At 42.8% G+C, this 20,642-nt stretch overlaps 1 protein-coding gene and 1 long non-coding RNA gene across 2 annotated transcripts in view; both read left to right on the top strand.

The window, feature by feature from the left end:
- Positions 1 to 161: 161 nt before the first annotated feature.
- The window catches only part of GPATCH1 (G-patch domain containing 1), a 33,075-nt gene continuing 12,594 nt past the window's right edge, over positions 162 to 20,642 (top strand). Inside the window, 11 exon segments of the mRNA XM_006173651.3 lie at positions 162 to 282; positions 5,546 to 5,680; positions 7,647 to 7,732; positions 9,250 to 9,410; positions 10,051 to 10,148; positions 11,334 to 11,392; positions 11,786 to 12,028; positions 13,015 to 13,162; positions 16,279 to 16,358; positions 18,640 to 18,844; positions 19,689 to 19,985. Of these exon segments, the coding sequence (XP_006173713.2) occupies positions 210 to 282; positions 5,546 to 5,680; positions 7,647 to 7,732; positions 9,250 to 9,410; positions 10,051 to 10,148; positions 11,334 to 11,392; positions 11,786 to 12,028; positions 13,015 to 13,162; positions 16,279 to 16,358; positions 18,640 to 18,844; positions 19,689 to 19,985 (1,585 nt within the window). The 5' untranslated portion in view covers positions 162 to 209.
- On the top strand, positions 1,029 to 1,452 carry LOC116665715. The gene is made up of 2 exons (XR_004322362.1): positions 1,029 to 1,197; positions 1,297 to 1,452. It is a non-coding gene; the product is annotated as an uncharacterized LOC116665715 (long non-coding RNA).

Here is a 20,642-nt window from a genome sequence, read left to right as displayed (position 1 = left end):
CGCGCGCGCTCCTGCCCAGGTTCGCCTTCCATAAGACGAGTTTGAGAACCTCCAGGCGCAGAACCGAGGCGAGAGGCTTGCCGGGCTAGGTGAGCGTGTTCCGAAATCTCACGCTTAGAGCGTCTTCGGTTCGCGGAGAAGAAAGAGCGAAAGAGATTTGGCCCGCTGAGGCCTCCGTAGCGAGGGGGCGGGGCCCGGAAGGGAGCAGGATGGCGGCGCTGGACAGCGACAGCGATGAGGATTTGGTCAGCTATGGGACAGGCCTGGAGCCCCTGGAAGAAGGTGCGGGCCAGATTGGACGCCGGGGTCTGTGGAAAACAGGCCAGGGGGTCTAAAATTTGGGCAGAAACGCACAATCCTGTTCCATACCTTGTCTAGCCTGGGGAAAAGTCTCTTCTGCTGCGGGCCCTGCGTACAGCGACCGGAGCGGCGAGCGCTGTGCTTTCCCGGTGCTCACGTTTTGGAGGGACGGATGGGAGGCCCGGCGGGATGGGAAATAGAAAGATGACAAACGTGTGAGAGCGGGGCGCGGGGGTGGTGGGCAGGCAGTGTCTTTCTTAGGAGAGGACATTTGAGCTCAGACTTGAAACAAAGAAGGAACCTACCGTGTGAAGATCTGGGGGACGAACAATTTGGGCAGAGCGAACAAGTGCAAAGGCTCTAAAGTCGGAGCTGTTTTGGCAAATTGAGGGACAAGCAGGCCTGATATGGGTGGAGCAAACAGCACCAGGGGGCGGCTGGTAGAAGATGGTATCAGAGGGTTGGATCTCACTTGGTGTGGTCAGGGAGTTTGTATTTTATACTAAGTGTAGAAAAGTCGTGGGGACGGGGCAGTTTACACAGGGAGGGATGTATGTGTTAAAGATTATGACCTCGATTTGAGGGTAGGCAGGTTAGGGGTGGGCAAGAGTGAAGTAGGGAGATTAGCACAAAGAGGCCTGGCAAGGATGGTGACTTGCACTGGAGTGTTGGCCGTGGCGATGGACGGTAGTACTCTGGGTTGAGATGTAGTTTGAAAGCAGAGCTGACCGGACTTGCTGGTGGAATGTAGGGGTGAGGGCAAGGTGAATGTAGGGGTGAGGGCATGTTTCTGATCTTATCCACTTAACGACTTGATTTGTTCAGTGAAGTATGGATTGACTGGCCAGTAAAGACTGATGGCACTGCTAGCCCTGCAGGAAAGGCAGAGGAAATACGGTGAGCTAGGAGTTTTTGCAGACTCTCCCCTTTCCCCATCATGTCAGTGTAGTTGTATTTCTGGGACATTGCTGATTACCTTTTATTCCCTGCAAACAGGTCTAATCATTAGAAGCTTCTGCAAGATGCTGCCCTTGTTTGTGCCCTCTGGTTACAAAAGACAGAGAAATGCTTGTCTCCTGAAAGCTGCTTATGTGTTTAAAAACACCCTTAAAACAAAACCAAATAAAACAACACCCCTTGCATTTCCTCTAAGACATCTCTGTACTGCACTCAACATCCTCAGTTCTCTTTCAGTTTAGAGTCCCCTCAACCCTAATTTGTCAAAGCCTTTCTCCAAGTATGGGACCAGAGTGTGGGTAGAGCAGAGCCATCACTGATACGTCCATCATTTTAGACTGTATTTCTTTAATGCAATAAGATCACGTTCACTTTATTGGCAAACACGTCACCCCATGATCTCAAGAAATTTGTTGACAAGGATCCTTAATTTAAGGAGTTTCAAATCTAGTTGAGAACAAAATTACAAGGTTCACAAGTGATAAAGTGTGTGATGTAGACAGGAAATAACCTCCTCAAGCTAACAGGGAAACCTAAGAAAGCAGGATGGGATCCCTTAAACTGGTTAGAATTTAGGTATGCAGGAAGAGGACAGGGTTAAACATGCATGGGTGGAGAGTATGACAGCCATGTTAGGCAGGAGTTTGTGTCATTCCTATATTTCTGGTCTGGAGATTGTTTCCTTGTGAAGTGACATACTGTAATTCATCAACTATTTGACCTGTATTTTTCTAATTCTTCCTGTTTTTTAAAAAAAATTTAAAAGTTTTTAACATTTTTTTTATTGATTTATAATCATTTTACAATGTTGTGTCAAATTCCAGTGTAGAGCAAATTCTTCCTGTTTTGATGGTGTACAAAACCTAAAACAAAGCCTAATGGTCTAGCCAGACTTTTGAAGTGGAAGGAAGGGACTTTTTTTTTCCTCCTGGCCTAAAATTGTCCTTTAACTTCTCAGTACTAGGAGTTTTTGAGGATTGATTGGTTGTTTCCTAAGCCCTTTGAAGTTTAAATGCACTCTGACTACATTTTACAATATAACATACTAGACCAATAACCACCTTTACTTCCTGCTTTGAAGTTTTAGTGACAGGTTAGACAAACACTGGTAGAGGAGAGACTCCATTACTTAATTAAAGTTGCTGGCTCTCACTGAATGGTTTATTGGTTAAGAGACAGTGGCCGAACTGTCACATGTAGACACAGAGGCCCTCCAGCCTGGAAGGAAGGGACAACAGTGTGTATTTACTCTTTCCTTAGACAAGTTCACTTGGCTGTAGAACTCTCCTCATCTTCAGTTCATCCTGCCCTCAGATTAATTTTGGTCCATTTTCCTCTTCCTTGTTGCTGTGATTCTCCCATATAAAGCTGTCTGTGGCTCCCTTCCCCCACAGGACATACCACAGACCCCCGCAGTACCACGTTCAAGGCCCTGTACACTATCTGCCCCTCCCGTTCCATTTTCTGTCAGTCAGACTAGACTACTTTCTCAAAACATCTGACCTACCCTTTTAGACCTCCTGTTTACTGATGGAGTTAACGCCTCTGTGGGGAATTGTGTCTCTATCTGCAGCTGTCAAATTCTGCTCATGCCTCGGGTGACTCTGGTGTTGTGGTTCTTGCACATTGTCAGAAGAATTCCTGTACATGCAGGTCTCCTCTTCTGGGCTCTGAGCGCCCTGGGGCAGTGATGGAGTTGTGTTTACTTTTCCACACCCAGTGTCTAGAACAGGGCTGCTTCCACAGTAAGGCCCTCAGTAAACTTTTGGTGGGGAACAAGTTGAGGACAGAATGAGTTGCATTCTTGGCTTAGGGGCAGAGTTGAGATCTGACTTCTGCTTATTAGGTGTGGACCTTAGGGCAGTTACTTAATCAGAGCATCCTTATCAGAGTATGACAAATGAGACAACAGGTGTGAAAGGAAAGGATTAGCTGTTATTAGTAACAATAATTATAACAGGGCCAGGCTGAAATGTCACCTCCTCCCTGGAGTTTTCCTGTGCTGTGATTAGAGGTGGCCCCTCCTCTTCAGGAGGCCTGTGGGACCTAGCCAGCCACCCTGAGTGGCCCTCATCATCTGCTGTCAGGTTGTACTTAGTTGTCTGCAGATCTTGCTTCCAGATCAGGGGCATCTGGAGAACAGAGCAAGAGCAGAACCTAGCATTGGCAGGAACTATCCTCTGTCACCTCAGCCTGGTGGTTCTCAACCAGGGGATGATTTTGCTGCCCCCCCCCCCCCGACATTTGGCAATGTATAGAGACATTTTTGGTTGTCATGCTTTTTTGGGAGAAGGATGTTATTGCATCTAGTGTTCCAGGCTGGGGGTGCTGCTAAGCATCGTATGGTGTACAAGACAGTCCCCCACAACTAAGAATTAGCCAGCACAAAGTGTCAACAGTGCTGAGGTTGAGATTGAGGTAACCCCACCTCAGCCATGAGTCAGGCCAGGTGCACATGCAGGAGTGGAGTGTGTGTTCTGTATTTTTAAGAAATGGTGAAAATCTTGGATTGTGGGACCCAAGTTGTAATTCAGTTCCTTAGAGTAAAATGAAACTGTAGCTGATATTAACTGAGCTTTGCTCTGGCCAGGCACTGTGCTCAACTCTCTGCATGTGGTTTTTAATCCTCAGCACCATCCTACAAGGTGGGTCCCGTATTACCCTGATTTTACAGTTGTAGAGGCTGAGGCTTAGAGAGATCAAGTAACTTGTCCAAGATCAAAAAGCTAGCAAGTAGTAGGGTAGGGGGATTTGAACCCAGATCTCCTGTCTTCAGAACCTAAGCTCTTGACTTGCCCTGCTGTGGGTTATATTCTAAAAATGACCCAAAGACTCCATAAGCTACAAGTAAAAATTTAGGACTATGAGGCTAGAAGTTTCTTTACTTTTTTTTCATCATCCAGAAGTAGTAACTGGCTTATTTATTGAAGCGACAGATATATATGGGCTTTAGGACACATCTTACCTACTGTATGTAATAATAATAGTAATAGTAATAGTAATGGTAATAATAATAATAATAACAACAACAACAGCTAGTACTTGAAGGGTATTTATTGTGTATCCCTCTTCTTGCTAAGCACTTTCCAGGCATTATCTGATCCAATTTGCATAACAGCTCTATGAAATAGATATTACTGTTAGTGTCATCCCCATTTTGCAGAAGAGGAAATTGAGGAACAGAGAAGTTATGATGACCAAAGCCCTGATGCTAGTAAAGGTGGATTTGGCTTTAAAATGCAGAATGCTGTGTCTCTCAACCCCACGTGCTTAACTGTTGTGGAACTAACATTCTTTCTTTTTTGTTTTTAATTGAAGTACATTCAGTTACAATGTGTCAATTTCTGGTGTACAGCACAATGTGGAACTTGCTTTCAGTATTGAATATTTGAAAATAACTTGATGGTTACTTTTAATTTTAAGTAGATTCAGAATTTTGAATTGGAGTTGATAAAACGAGGCAGTAATTTGTTTCATGGTACCTGAAACTTTAAACCTAAGGAATTTTTAGGTGAGGCTAAGATGTTTTGAGTTCCTTTTCACTTGTGTGATGTTGCAACCCAGCCCTTTTCAGCAGGAGAGGAAAATGAGTAAGTTTAAAGAACAGTAACTGTGGAATCAGGAGAGTCCCAGAAATAAGAACACTCTTAAGATTTGGGGAAATTGGATAGTACCAATGGAAAAATTCTGGAGTTGGGGATGCTATGAAGTTCTAGAAGAGATATTGAAAACCTCTGGATGCCATGTGCCACCCCAGCAACTTACCTTCTTTACTGCCAGCAGATTTCACCTCTGTCTGTTTGAACCCTCCCCCCAATGTAATTCAGTTTTCATAATGGAACTTAGTGGGAAAGGCAGGCCATTTATGCTAAAACATATTTCTAACATAAATAAGAGATAATCTATAATTGTCTTAGAACTATAAAGAAGCTTGATAAAATATGGTGTTCTGAATTATATAAGCAGTTAAGGGCTAGGAATAGCAAATTAAAGTTGTTGTATTTGAGGGGGAGGGTATAGCTCAGCTGTAGAGTGTGTGCTTAGCACGCACAAGGTCCTGGGTTCAATCCCCAGTACCTCCATTAAAAAATAAAATATTAATTAAAAAATACATTAAAAATACATAAACAAACCTAATTACCTCCCCCCTCCAAAAGAACAATAAAAACAAAATTGTTATACTTGAAGTTAGAAGAAGTGAACAAGCTATGTTTAAGAAATGATCTTTTCCCTAAATTCTTTCTAACTCACCATTCTCTTCTCTCTCATTCAAAATATTCTTTTTTAGGTGAGAGACCAAAGAAACCAATTCCTCTTCAAGATCAGACCGTCAGAGATGAAAAAGGAAGGTATAAACGGTTTCATGGAGCCTTTAGTGGAGGTTTCTCTGCTGGTTACTTCAACACTGTTGGCTCAAAAGAAGGTAGGATTTTCCTACGTAAAGCTACTTTATGGCTCAGGCAAATGGTTGAAGTCTCATAAGATTTTTGCTCCTCTCCCCCACCTCTCCCTTTTTAAAAAATGTCTTTGAACATTTTAGTCCTCACACTGTAGTCTTTTGTGTTCTTTGAATGTTTGGACTCTTTCCAGAGTGTGTTTTCTTTGATTACGACTTGAAGGTGAAAGAGTTTCTTTCACTTAAAAAAAAAAAAAAAAAAAAGATACATCCTAACCAGATGATTATATGGTGATAGTGACTTCCGTTTTATATTGTATCTTGCCAAGCATGAAGTGCTCTCACACCAATTTACTCAGGTAATCGTCATCTCACACTACTCAGTGACTGGGAGTGACAGCTGTTTTGTAGATGAGGACACTGAGGGTCAGAGCTGCTCTCTCCCCGATATCAGGGACCACAGCATCACTTGTCTGTACACGTTCTCGACCTGGAGGAAAATCAGAATCTCCCCATTACGCAATATAATAACTTCTGTGTTGTTTAAAGTTATGTATATTTTTATAAATGTTTCAAGTAAAGAAACTGGAAGAAAATGGCTTATGTATTGCAGATATGAGTGGAAGATGAACTGATTAACTCATGTAGCAATTATTAAGAACAAGATAGGCCAGATCTTTCCTATATATTAAAAAAAAAAAACAACTCATATATAATAACAATAGTAAAATAAAGATGAAAAACAATGCAAGAAAAGGAGAAAAAATGCCATTTAAGGAAAATAGTTTGGGTAAATAAGATGGTTAAAGTTCAATATACACAAGGTATAAAGATCAGTACAATAAGAAAATGATCAAAGTATCTGAACACTTTACTCCAGAGCAGATAGAAATGCTATGTGGAATATTCAGCCTTATTATTAAGAAAAGCAAAACAAGATAATTAAGGCACTTTTAAGTAGCACACTTATTAAAACGTTAAAAATGGCAGTAGAGTTTGTAAAGAAAGAAGTACATGAATACGTTGCTGATTGTTATAATTATGGCTGTGCTGTATATTATAATTTAAAAGTAAGATTAGCTCAAATGATCAGTCATCACCGGTAGACTGTGATACGGTAACACACTGGATCATCTCCTTACCTGACAGTGACAGATTCAAGGACAGTGCAGACACAGGGCGAAGACTATGGAAATCCAAAGTAGAGGAAGGTGCTGGGCCCAGGGTATTGCCTGGGAGAGTTGATCTTCACTCTCCTGGGGTTTCTCCCAGGTTGGCCCAGAAACCTCCTCCACCCACCTACCAAAAATAGGCCCGCCCCATACTCCTCAGCTCCCCAAGACTCTTATGGGAAGTCAGAAAGGAGGTGTGTCACTCTTAGAGAAAACTAAAAGAAAGTTTGTCTTAGAAGGTAACAGATACATTTCACCTCCAAGTGCATCTTTCCCGTATAAGCACATCATATGCTTGATAACTGTGGATGGGGGACAGGGGTGCTTGTTATGGGACTTGGGTGTTTGATGGGATTGGGGGCCTGGTATGGCCAAGGCCTGCTCTTAGACCAGCCAGGTTGAATTCTTTCCTAGCTGACTAACACCATGAGGTAGTGTTTCTTTGATACGTTAGTGTGTTAGTGTATATAGCTCTTCCTGTGGTCTGAGTGGTCCTACCTTTTAAGGGGACCTTGCCTCTTTCTGCTCAGATCTGCTTGTGTTCCTTTCAGAGTTTAATTTTCAATGTATAATTTGATTTTTCTTGGTTGCAAATTCTTATGGGGAAACCTCACTGTAGCCAATAAGTGCTGACAATAGGAGAGATGAGGATTAATAAAAGGTTTATGTGGAACAGTTATGTCATTGTGTGCAGTGAGATGGGAAGTAGCTAAGAGATTGTGGTTATTGGAGGTTTCAAGTCCGTATGTGTTATTTCATTATTTGGTTATAAACCAAAATACTATCTAGGATTATAATGTTCTAAACTCTTTTCTTTCAAGGATGGACACCCTCTTCCTTCGTGTCTTCACGACAGAACAGAGCAGACAGATCTGTTCTTGGTCCTGAAGATTTTATGGATGAAGAGGTGGGTGTGCAGAACTTCAACTGCCAGTTTACCGGTGGGATGTGGGCAGTTGGTGGTTGTAGCGCTGTCTCTTTCCCCAGAAAGTTCAGTGTATGATTTCTTCTTTGTAAGATTATCCTTTCAGTACTTATACCTCACAGTGCCTCTACATCCATGAATTCTTGTTCGTTGGCGTAAGGCCTCATGCTGGTGCCAGCTTCTAAAGCCAGCAGTATAAGGGGAAAGTCATGTACAGGCAGGTTTACTTGAAAAAGCCCCAATTGCCCTGAAAGTGTAGTGTCCGCAGAGCTGAGTCCACAGCTTTCCACAGTGACTTTTACATGCACTGCAGTTAAAGGGACAGTGGGTGACTAGACTGGAGAAAGGAATGAAAGAAGCCCTGTGCAGGCATCTGGTCACTTTGTTAAGGTGACCTTGACCACCAACTTCTTAGGGGTACCTGGGAGTGGTGAGGGGTTCTAAAGTGGTCCTACCAGTCTGCAGGGTGGGCTCCGTTTTGTTGTAAAATTAAACCTCTGTTACCTTAGAACCTAGTCATGGGTTCCTTTGTGATAAAGATGAAGTAAAATACTTATATGGGCATGCTTTAGGCTGCAGGTAAGAGGCAAGGGGAGGTCCCCTTCCTGGGTGACTAGCATAATCTGTAAGGAAACATATCTCATGGAACAAGAAGTCTAGATGTCAGCGAGGCCCCAGATTCTCAGTCATCTTCTGCATATTAGCTTGTTCTTACACGAGCTCTTCTCATAGGTGCAAGGTGGCTGCAGTAGCTCCAGGTGGTACATCTGGGATATTATCCAAGGGAAGGAGGACTTTTTTCCTGGAATCTTTTTTTGAGAGCAAAGAAACTATTCATATAAATCCAATGATGCATTTTCCCTCACATCTGCCCCAGGGCACTGTTTTACATGCCCATTGTTAAAGCAGTCCCTGGGGAGGGAAATGGGATCAGAATGACTGGCTTGGATAAGACATGAACCCCTACTCCCTAACCTCATCCCTGCCCGAACACACACAGCCCACGGACACCATTCCTGGAGTGCATGGTGGCTCAGAGCAAGACCTATGCCGGATAACATCTGGGCTCTGTGGGGAAAGAGGAAGGGGCAGTGGTTGTTGGACAGGGAGTGGACGGTAATGCTCCAGTAAATGCAGAAGCACTTAACTCCAGGCCTGGCATGTAGGTGCTCACAAATGCTTGCAGGCTATAACTCTAAGATGTGACCTCTTCACACTGACCTTTGAGATACTGCCCAAGAAGAATGAAGAACACAGCCCTTCCTGTCTTCCTAGCTTGTCAGGGCCTGTGTAGATTCACTGGCCGCTGTCATGCCTCTGTCCTCGGACACTGGCCTTAGCTTATCCAAAGTCAACGTGTAAATCAGCTGCTCTGTTGACCCCTAACTCAATTTCATAGTTTTAACTGTATTTTTTTTTTTAAGAAACAAAGCTATGTGATACATCATGTTTAATGACTTTCTGAATACCGTAAGTAATACTGTTTGAATTTTTTTAAGGATCTTAGTGAATTTGGGATAGCACCTAAAGCGATTGTTACCACAGATGATTTTGCTTCTAAAACCAAAGACAGAATACGAGAAAAGGCCAGACAGTTAGCAGCTGCTACTGCCCCTATTCCTGGAGCCACTCTGCTGGATGACCTCATAACACCAACAAAGTAAGAAGAATTTAACTCTGACTTTTCCGGTCTTGGCATTACTGCCTTGCATATGTATGATGATCTTACTTAGGGATAGTTTGGTTACAGGTAGGGAAGCCTTCTTAGCCTGGCTGGAGTGCACAAGAGGGTTTTGCCGAAAGGACCTCACACTGTTACTACATGGAGTGTTCTGGAGCTCCAGCCACTGGTTAGGCTACTGGGCTCATAGAGGCTGGAGAGCCATTAGGAACTGGGGTGGCTTCCGTCCTGCCTCCTGCCTCTCAGACCTTAAGGACTGTCTCCTGTCGCCCTCCTTCGACCCTTTCTTTCTGCATACCTCCTTGTTCTGCTCCAGGGCATGTGGCCTGATGTAGCAGCCTCACACTGTCATGCTTTCCCAGGTCACCTGCTTGACGGGGACCATCTAGATGACCTATGTGCCCATCCCAAAGGCCTGGGGGAAGGGGCATCTGGTCGACTTCCCCAGGTCAGACGTGTACCCCAAGTCCCGTCAGCTGGGGCGGGAATAGCAGGGCCGTGCAGTTCTGGCACAGATCGGGGAAAGGGCTCAGGCGCAACAGGCTGTGTGAGTTGGTTATTTCCTACTGTTCTCTAGCATTTTAAAAAGAAGTTCATTTTCAGTACTTTGATATCCTAGATTGTCTGTTGGTTTTGAATTGCTAAGAAAAATGGGTTGGAAGGAAGGACAAGGAATTGGTCCTCGAGTAAAGAGAAGACCACGCCGACAGAAACCTGGTATGTGTATTGATTGTCATGAATTCTACAGCATACTTTATGTATTTATTATTAATCTGTTTTTTATTGAAGTATAGTTGACTTACAATGTATTAGTTTCAGGTGTATGGCAAAGTGATTCAGATATGTGTGTGTGTGTATTCTTTTCCGTTATAGATAATTACAAGATATTGAATATAGTTCCCTGTGCTATATAGTAGGTCCTTGTTGTTTATCTATTTTATATATAGTTGTGTGTGTCTGTTAATCCCAAGCTCCTAATTTTTCCCTCTCCCCCGTTTCTCCTTTGGTAACCATAAGTGTGTTTTCTATGTCTGTATCTGTTTCTGTTTTATAAATAAGTTTATTTATATCATTTTTTAAAGATTTTTACATATAAGTGATATCATATGATATTTGTCTTTCTCTGACTTACTTCACTTAGTATGATTATCACTAGGTCCATCCATGTTGCTACAAATGCCAATGTTTCATTCTTCTTTATGGCCAAGTAACATTTCTTTGTGTGTGTGTATATATATATATACATACACACCACATCTTTACTCATTCATCTGTTGATGGACACTTAGGTTGCTTCCAAGTCTTGGCTATTGTAAAGAGTGCTGCTGTGAACATTGGGTGCATGTATCTTTTAGAATTAGAGTTTTCATGTTTTCTGGATATATGCCCAGGAGTGGGATTGTCCACAGCATACTTTTTTTTTTTATAGCATACTTTTTAATGGTTACATGTTTCTGGAAATAAAATTGCTGGGTCAAGCAGTATGCACATAGTTTAAGTTTTGTGTGTGTGTGTGTGTGTAATGCACAATAACTTTCTGGAAGAATTGTACTGGTTTACATTCCCACCACGAGCATGTGAAAGGTCTAGTTTCCTGCCCTTGCCAAAATTGTAGTTATAACTTAACATGATTATTTTCTTTATTCCTGGCCTTTGGTCTCCCCAGCCAGACTGTGAACTCTTGGAGGCAGGAGTACTTTTAGATTCCCCATGATTCTGGGCAGTGGTGGTTACTCACTGTGTGCATTATTGCCAGAGTGTGAGTGGGGCTGGGGCTGGTCCCCGAGTGATCAGTGAACACCTTTTACGAGCTCAGCCATCTACCTCTGAAGTGTGTCAGTGAGTCAGGTTTCTATATTGTTAGTCCCCCCTGACTAATGTATTTGGAATCTCTTTTTATAGATCCTGGAGTAAAAATCTACGGCTGTGCATTACCCCCTGGAGGCTCTGAAGGATCTGAGGTATTATGTGGGATGTCTGACCTTTAGTTTGGTACAGTGGCATCTGTTACTTTATGAATGTGAAATTTTAGGGTCAGAAACAATTTTAGAAATCAGTCAGATCCCCTTGTAGGGAAATGCCCATACCCTAAAATTACCCGCATTCTGTCAGATAATGTATTCAGCAACATGCCAGCCCCATAGATGCCCCAAGTCTATTCAGATTCTTCAAATGGAGTTGTTTGTGTCGGTACCATTTGTTCAGGGACTTGATTTAGTCTTTTGTAACAGCAGAAATGAAAGTTTGATAATTGTCCTGTTTGGAATTAATCACTGCATTTGAAAATAGTATTTTATAAGCTTTATGCCAGGCAGTGACTCACCTTCATTCCACTTTTTAAACATTGGAAATAGGAGGAAGATGATGACTACTTGCCAGAAAATGTGACCTTTGCACCCAAAGACGTCACACCCGTGGATTTCACACCTAAAGATAATGTACATGGACTGGCTTACAAGGGCCTGGATCCCCACCAAGCACTGTTTGGAACTTCGGGAGAACATTTTAATCTATTCAGTGGGGGACCCGAGGGAGCCAACAACCTTCTTGGAGATATTGGAGTGAATAAAGGAAGAAAATTGGGAATTTCAGGCCAGGTAAAACCATTTCTGTTTTAAGAACATGGAAACATCAACAAATGAGAATTCTTGCCATGTTATGTTTGCTCCATAGTAGGCACTCATTATTCGTTGACTAAATGAAGACCTTAAAGTGATTGTATTTTCCTTAGGTGCTTGTCCAAAGGCATGTAGAGCACACCTTCCTGATTTGAATATGTGCTCCTGAGACCCTGTGACCTAGTGTTCTGGTTGGAGTTTGTCTATTCCCAGGAGCACACCCCTGTGGGGCTGAGCAGAAAACCACACTTACCTCTTTGATTTAGTTAGTAGTTGAATTACAGTCTGCCAAGCTCAGGTCCAAGTTTTACTACCTCTCCGACTGTTTCCTAGCCCTGCAAGTCCTAAGTCAGGACCTGGGAGTGTGTTTTACTAGGAGACTTGCTTTTCACCTTTGAGGAGATGTAGAGCTTTTCCTGATTGTCCTCTCAAATTGAGTCAGAGGTTCTTTCTTAAAATTCATTTAGAAAATGGTTACTTTATCATTTCATAATTACCTTTTCTTTCCTATACATTTTTTACCCCCCGTCCTTTTAACAAAAAAAAAGATACTTGTTCTTGGCCATTTCCCACAAAGATTAGGAGTTCTGATAGCAGCTATTAGAGTAGCCCACACACACACTGATCAAACATTCTGCCTTTCTCCCGTTGGAGGCCCCATTTCTCCCTCTGCAGTGCTGCTTGGGTGCGCTCTCCAGTCCTCTTCCTGCACTAGGACACAGCCCCGTGGCTGCGTCTGAGCCTAGAGGACAGCTCCAGCGCTGGAGGCATGCCGTTCACTTCTGGTCACTGTTTTCCAAATGACTTGGATCCATGTATTAATCTGGGGCTCCCTTTCGCTTCTCTCTTGGTGATGGTGAAGTGCTAACGTGGTGGGATCAGTCACATCCTTGTAGTAGCCGTGTGCTTTAACGCAGACGTATGCTAAAACCTGTTATGCTGAGTGTGAAATCTTGTCTTTGAAGGCTTTTGGTGTAGGTGCCCTGGAAGAGGAAGATGATGATATCTATGCCACAGAAACTCTATCCAAGTATGACACCGTTTTGAAGGACGAGGAGCCTGGAGATGGACTCTATGGCTGGACAGCACCCAGGCAGTATAAAAGTCAGAAAGGTAATTCTGTAGATCCGCAACTGACGGTGGGGACCAAGTGTCGGGATATCAGGTGATTGCTTATGCTGCAGGTCAGAGGGAAGCACTCCCAGCTCAAGGAACTGGGCAGATGGCCAAAGGAAGCTGACTCAAGCAGCAGGTCAGGAAGCCAGGTGTGGGGACCGGGTGGTGGGTACAGAGAGCCTGCAGCAAGATGGAACTGGTGCCCAGCCAATCTCCTCCCTTGAGTACCTGGCTCCTGAGGAGCTCTTGTTGAGCCTGGAGATGGACATCTTAATGCACCTTGAATTTCAAGTCAGAGTCTATAGTGATTCAGATCCTAGGGTTCTAAGTAGTATTTCAGTTTTTCTTTCCAGAAAAGGTGTAGGGAGGAGTCAGTAGATATTAATGGCATATGATTTGGATTCAGTCAGACTTGGATTTTAATCCCAGCTCTCTGCTACCCAGCTGGGTGACTGTGGGCAAGGTTTGTAACCTCCCTGGGCATCATTTGTAAAGTGAGGATAAAATCCACTCTAGGGGTCATTGTGAGGATTAAAGGGCATCACAGGTTTGGCATAGTACCTGTCCCAAAGACTGAATAAGTGGCGCCTACTAAAACAACCACTTAAATAAAGTGGGGAGGTGAGAGTCAAGATAAAACAATCTATTCAGGCATTTTTAGCTGTAGTCAGATCAAGTTCGACCTATACTCTTACAAATTATACCTAAAACATAACATGTTGAAATAATCTGAATAATCTAAATGTCGCTCCCCCCAGTAGTGCTGGCTTTACATTTCTAGAAGAGAAAAAAGCAGGTGCAAAGACAATCTTTAGAGGTAGTTTGCTTCATGGTTGTGAACACAAAGTCTGAGGACGGGCTGCCTGGCCTCCCGTGCTGGCTCTGCCCCTTTATCAGCTGTGACCCTGGGCAGGCTGCTTCAGCTCTGTGTGCCTCAGCAGGTGGGCACGGCAGTGGCATATCTAACCCCGGAGAGTTAACGTGCATAAACGGCTTAGAATGTGCCTGGCACCCAGCAAGCGCCCTGCAAGCATGAGGGGCCTCTGTCGTCATTGCCACGCAAAGAACCCAGGGTTTTATACAAGATGCTGGCTGGGTGTGCACCCGGAAGTTATTAGGTGTTACCTCCAGGTAGGAATTAGGCTACTTTTATTTTCTTTCTTTTGCGCACCTAAAATTTCAGATTTTTCTACTAAGACTGTGTGTTGTTTTTATAACTTAAGAGACGATATATGATATTTTATTCATGTTATAATCTACTAATCAGTTAATGTTGTAGCTTATGTTAACATATGCTAGTTATTAATTATATCAACTATATCAACATATTAAACACATATACTGTATTACTAATATTAATATACTATGTTAATCATATAATAATTATTAACTCTGTAATAGATATGCATGTTTAAATCTGCCTTCTGAGCCAAGTCTTTGGCTTTCCCTCTACACAACACCTTTGTCCTGGCTGGGCCATTCCCACCCCTCCCCACATCAAGCCTAAACCAGTTCCTCCTTCTGAGCTCCCGAACCTCCCCTTATCTCCTCTCTGCCGCGGTCCCCTCTCCTACCCTTAGGGTCACAACATCTATAGTTTTGACCTTATGGTTTTTCCCCGAGTGAATCTATATTTAGCCACTCTCCATGGCTGATTTTTAAACTGTTCTTTTTTTTTTTCTTTTCATGATTAGTAGGGCTGTGTTACTCTTTCTCTTTATAGACATTTGACAATGGCTCTTTCTTTATAGACATTTGTTTATTTCTTCAGAACGAATTCATAAACGTAAATTGCTGGGTTTTAAAATAGTACAAAGTTCCAAGAATGTAAAATGTAATCCTGAATTACCCTACAGAATTTTAGGGACTTCCAGAAGCTGGTACAAAAGTTCTACATCAGTTGAAGTACAAAGAATGAGTTTACAGGGAAGGGTAGTTATAGGGCAGTGTTGCATCATAAGCGGCTGAAAACCTTGGTGCTGCCTTGACCACTTCAGGGTTCAACACCCAGCTTGTGTAAGTGCCGGTGGTCATGTAGAAGGGGCTTTCGGCTACAGAAAATGCAGTTCATGCATATGTATTTTTGACATATCAGTCACGTGTAGAAAAATCCTTGAGAATCAAAGAGGTTGTCTCCATGACCAATAGACCATCGCCGGCTGCAAGTCAGAGGGCATTGGTCATTCCATACCCTGAATTATTGATCTTTATCTCCTGTTAGAATTTCACTTGAGAAAAAGACAAAAAGCACCTTTTAATCTGTCCTGAGGTTCTGTTACAGGCTGACCTGGTTGTGTTGGCTTTTATGCCTTATTTAGATGGTTGCTAAGGAAATTGGGAGGTGGTCTCCTCATGGTTCTTCACCTAGTTTTAGAAATGAGTCTTTCACCATTATTTCATTTTTCACGAGACCATTAACATCCTTTATAAAATGGTAATCATTTTATAAGCATAAACCTTTGCATCCTTTATGTGTAGGTTACTATGTTTTGGGTAAGTGGAATTACTGTCAGACTGCCTTGAATGTGAGAATGATAGGAGTGTGGGCATGGGTGGTCCTTGGCTATATTTTGTAGTGATTTTGCTTGTGGGTCTCACCATTATTTTTATTTTTCTCTATACTATTTTATTCATATCCATACACATGTATATATATATTTTTTTTTTTTGAGAAAAAGGAGTACTTTACTGAAAGGACTGGTTTCTGGAAGAACTTATGGATAAAAATATGGATATAGATTAAAAATCCACTAATCCATTATTTTAATTTTTATCCATACTTCTTGTTTGATGGTTTTTCTTGATATCTTTTACTCCACAGAGTCTATTCTTTGGTGCCCCTTAGCTTGGGACCAGACGTACTTCTTTTAAATAATGATGCTGAGGTGCCATAGTTACCTCAATTGCCTAATCATCTGAGGGCGGTGTGGGCTGGGCCGCCAGTCACTGAGTCAGCAGAGGTGTGAGGGCTTTATGTGCCATTCTTTCCTCCCTTTTACTGATAACACGTATGATATGTAGTGTTTATGGTCTTGGAGATAAAAAACTGAGGTCTTTTGTCCTATGCTAATCTTCTGTGCTTCTGGAATTAATCAAAATACATAATTTTGTAGAAACAGAGAAAGATCTTCGCTATGTTGGCAGAATTTTGGATGGATTTTCCTTGGCTTCTAAACCTTTATCTTCTAAGAAAGTAAGACTTTTTTTTTAAACTGGTTTAGTACTTTAAATATTTGCTGCTGTGTAACCTAAGTTATTGTGTTAATAATTGAAAAGAGAAGCAAATTCTGTTTTTAAAAAACAATAGCCTGGTTACTGGTGATTGTCCAGGAAAACATTCTGCATTGGAAATGTCAGTCAGTAGCCATACTGTGTCCCAAAACATCTAACTGCTGATCTTTTAAATCTGAACTTTAAGTGAATAGTTATTTCCAATAAGAAAGAATTACACTAGCGGGGAGGGTGTAGCTCAAGTGGTAGAGGGCATGCTTTGCATGCACAAGGCCCTAGGTTCAACCCCCCGGTACCGCCTTCAAAAATAAATAAGTAAATCTAATTACCTCCCTCACAACACACACACACAAAACTTTAAAAAAAAAAAGAATTACATTAGAAGCTGGTGGGGGAGTGGAATTGATATAATCCCAGGGACAGTTTAACTTAAAGAAAAGCAGGAAATTCCAAAGAGCTGTAACAGCCCCCCATCCTGACTCCTCCTGAACGCTGTGGAGCACATTAACTGCTGTAGGCAAGGTTCCCTGGGCTCCTGTGCATAGCAACAGAGAGAAGCCGGGAGCATGTGGGTCAGGTCTTGGGAAGAGCTCCACACACCTCTGCATGCCTCTCCGGATAGTCCTGTTTCCGTGAGCGTGCTCACAGCCGAGGCCAGGAGGTGCTCTTTCATATCATCACAGCCACGCGCTCACGGGTCAGTATGGTAGTTCAGGAGGGGCAGCTGGCCGTTTGTTGACGTCGTTTTTTTAGATTATTCCATGCTTTAATGGGCTTTTTGTTTTCCACCCAGCAAACATTTGTTAAGTACCTCTTTGTTTAGTCATGATGGTTAATGTGTTGTAACAGCGAGGGGCATATATTCAGAACAGCGCAGGGCACATAGTATGCAGTTATTATTACCAGAAATGTCCTGTAATGTCAAAGGAGAATGTGACTTTTTTTACATGCATGAAAAGGGAGCATAAACATAGTTAAGTACTCATTCAACTTAGGGTTCAAGGATAAATAGGACTAAGACTTGGCCCCCCAAGAAGCTCCTGTTTAGGGAGGGTGCCAGACAGACCGACCGCCCACTGTCGCGGGCAGAGTGCCGTAATGGAGAGATGGGTGCTGGCGGGTCCTGAGGTGCTCCTCGCTGGAGTAGGGCCAAGATGATAAAAAGAAAAAAGGAGAGAGATATCCTAGCAATGGTAATAGCACTCTCTCACAGGCTGTCATTGTACCAGATGCTCACCCCAGGCTGCACAGCCACCTGGAAAGCTTGGAAAACTCCAACCACAGCTGACCCTTTTGTGGGGTGAGACACAGGCATTAGTATTGCTAAGCCCCTCAGGTGAACCCAGCCTGCAGCTGGGGCTGAACCACCGCTGGAGAGCATTCAGTGCTTCACTGGTTACAGGGCTCAGAATTTTAGGTAGCTGAAAAATCCAGAAAATGGCTTAAATAGGACTATCCATAAATGTGTTTGTTAGACCAAGAGCAAGGGAGACCATTTACAGCAGTAATTTTAAAGTATCTGATACTTCTTTAGCTTACCTGTTCTGCCATGATTAATGCCTGAATTTCCCAAATATATTTCAATTTCAGTTGAGTCAGCTTTTGTCATTGCTGTTTTTTTCTGAGGGGGGTAGATAATTAGGTTTATTTACTTATTTTTAATGGGGATACTGGGGATTGAACCCAGGACCTCACGCATGCTAAGCATGTGCTCTGCCACTTGAGCTATACCCTCCCTACCCAGTTCAGTCAACTTGTGAATTAAAAATACCTTGAATCAAAAAGTAAGTCCTGAAACTCCAAATGGGAACTGAAACATAACCAGAAAAAGAACTCTGAATTTAAAAGTAACTTATTTAAAGTTATTATTTTTTTTCCTAAGCCTTGAATTACAGTTTTCTAAATTTTCTGACTCACAGTGGGCCAGCAGTATTAACTATAATCGTTATTATTGTTCTTCTCATATAAGACATGCATATAAGCATCTCGATGTGGAGTGGCTAGGGGTGCTATTTAAAGGGTCTGGCTATGAGAACAGTGCAGTTCTGGTGATTGTCCCCAGATCCAGAAAGGATGTTGCCTGGGCACCTGGGCAGACTGTTCCCAGTGCTGCCTACCTGCTGAGTGTTAGCCTGGGAAAAGGTGGGGTTAACAATGCTCAGAGGTAATGGGTTTTCTTGGTTAAGTCAAACATGATCCCCTTGCAGCCTGCATTTTCTGAGTTTTGTTTTGTTTTGTTCAAGATTTATCCACCACCCGAACTGCCAAGAGACTATCGACCAGTGCATTATTTCAGACCTGTGGTGGCTGCAACCTCTGAGAACTCCCACTTACTTCAGGTATTATCAGAGTCAGCTGGAAAGCCAGTGCATGACCACGGGACACATAGTAGGCACCAACTGAATGCCTCCAAGCGGGGAGAGTTGCTCGGAGAAACACCTACTCAAGGTACGTGCCATGGAAAAGATTAAAATCATTGCATTTATAATACTCTGAGTTATCCAAATCAAAATGGAAAGTCGTTTTCCCATTGAAATTGTTTACATAGTTTTATATTCCCAAACTGTGGGAATAAAATTGTTTGTTGTGAATGGCATACTCAACAGTGTATGAATCCTTTACTTCAGACTTGCTTTCCCACCATCAGTTTGAATTGTGTCATTAAAATTATAACCCCTGTCTTGAGTGCAGCAGTTTTCAGACTTTCAATAATTATCCAGGAATGAGGTGAAGACCAAGGCCATGTGTACATTCACTTTTCCTGCACAGCCTGGGAACGTGTGATTTTTTTTTTTTTTGGCAGTCCTCTGGTGTTGATTTTTGGTTTCTTTAATGTCCGTCTCCCTTACTAGTGAGAGCAGGACCTCATCTGTGTTGTTCTCTTAGGCCCAGGCCTGGCAGAGTGGGTGCTCAGTGAGCATCTGGGACACGAGTGAGTGAGTGATGTGTAGCCGTGCTTGGAACCAGGGCGGGTCCTGGGCGGGACTGTGGACGTGGTGGCTGCCGCAGACTGGAGGTCTGGAGTCCACAATGTCAGGTTCCTTATTTTAGGACCACTCACTGGCCTGATAAACATCCACGGATTAACCTCCACTTTTGCCTACTGCGAAACAGGGGAGTCATTATTTTGTTACTGTCTAGTTCACAGGGATAATATGAGTACAGATGAAACACCAAATGTGAACACCTCCGATGACATACATTTATGACACTGAAAATGTGTGTAGAGAGAAATGTAAATACAGCTGTCTTATGATCCTTTTCATCTCTTCCTGTTACTGGTTTTATTTAGGTGCAACTACTTCAGTGTTAGAATTTCTATCCCAAAAAGATAAAGAGAGACTCAAAGAAATGAAGCAGGCAACTGAGCTCAAAGCAGCTCAACTGAAGGCCAGGAGTCTGGCCCAGAGTGCCTCGAGCAGCAGACCTCAGCCCTCCCCTCCGGACGTCGGACACCGCTCTTGGCACATGGTGTTGAGTGCTGGGACGGCCGCCACAAGAGCCAGCGACTTCAAACCTTTCGCAAAAGATCCAGAAAAGCAAAAACGATATGAAGCCTTTTTAGTAAATATGAAACGGGGTCAGAGAGGTGGGTGCTAGTCCTGGGCCTCCCACATCTCACTGGGGAAGTGTTCTTGCTGTTCTGGCCCTAGACCTGGAGTTAGAATTAAGGTGTCCTGCTCTGGCAGTTTCACTCTGTCCTGCTGTGAACAGTGTAAAGATTTCAGGCCCTGGCTCTTGACTGTAGAAAAGCAAGAACAATTAGCTTGTGTTTCTCTGTATCTCAGGCCCCAGAGATAGCTGTTTAAGTAGAGAACGTGCCTTGGCAGCGGCTAATGCTAGATTACAGACCATTTACTGTTTGCAAATGCTTGACTTCTGTGTAAAGGTTGCATTTCAAGTCAAGAGAACAAGGCCATTTCCCACTCCACCTTAAGAGCCTAACCATCTAGCTCTAAATCACAGTCTAAAATTTGACTTACAAAGATAGTTAGCTGTTGAACCTTACATGAGGAAAAAGTTGCTCTGTGATATATGAAGTAAACATGGCCAGATTGAGGCAAGAGATTGCTCTTATGCACCGTACTCCTTGTGAGAGCTTGTCAGCCAATTAGAGGGGTCTATTTTCAAAAGCAGATCTTTATATACTGTGCCTTAACTTTTTACTAACAATCCGCACCCCTAATGTTTACTTGTTAAATTTGAAAAAGAGAGAGAAAGGAGTGTTTTCTGTTCAAGCTTAGGA

This window comes from Camelus ferus, chromosome 9 (genome assembly GCF_009834535.1).
Source record: "Camelus ferus isolate YT-003-E chromosome 9, BCGSAC_Cfer_1.0, whole genome shotgun sequence".
Lineage (NCBI taxonomy): Eukaryota > Metazoa > Chordata > Mammalia > Artiodactyla > Camelidae > Camelus > Camelus ferus.
This window is presented reverse-complemented; position numbering and strand designations above follow the sequence as displayed.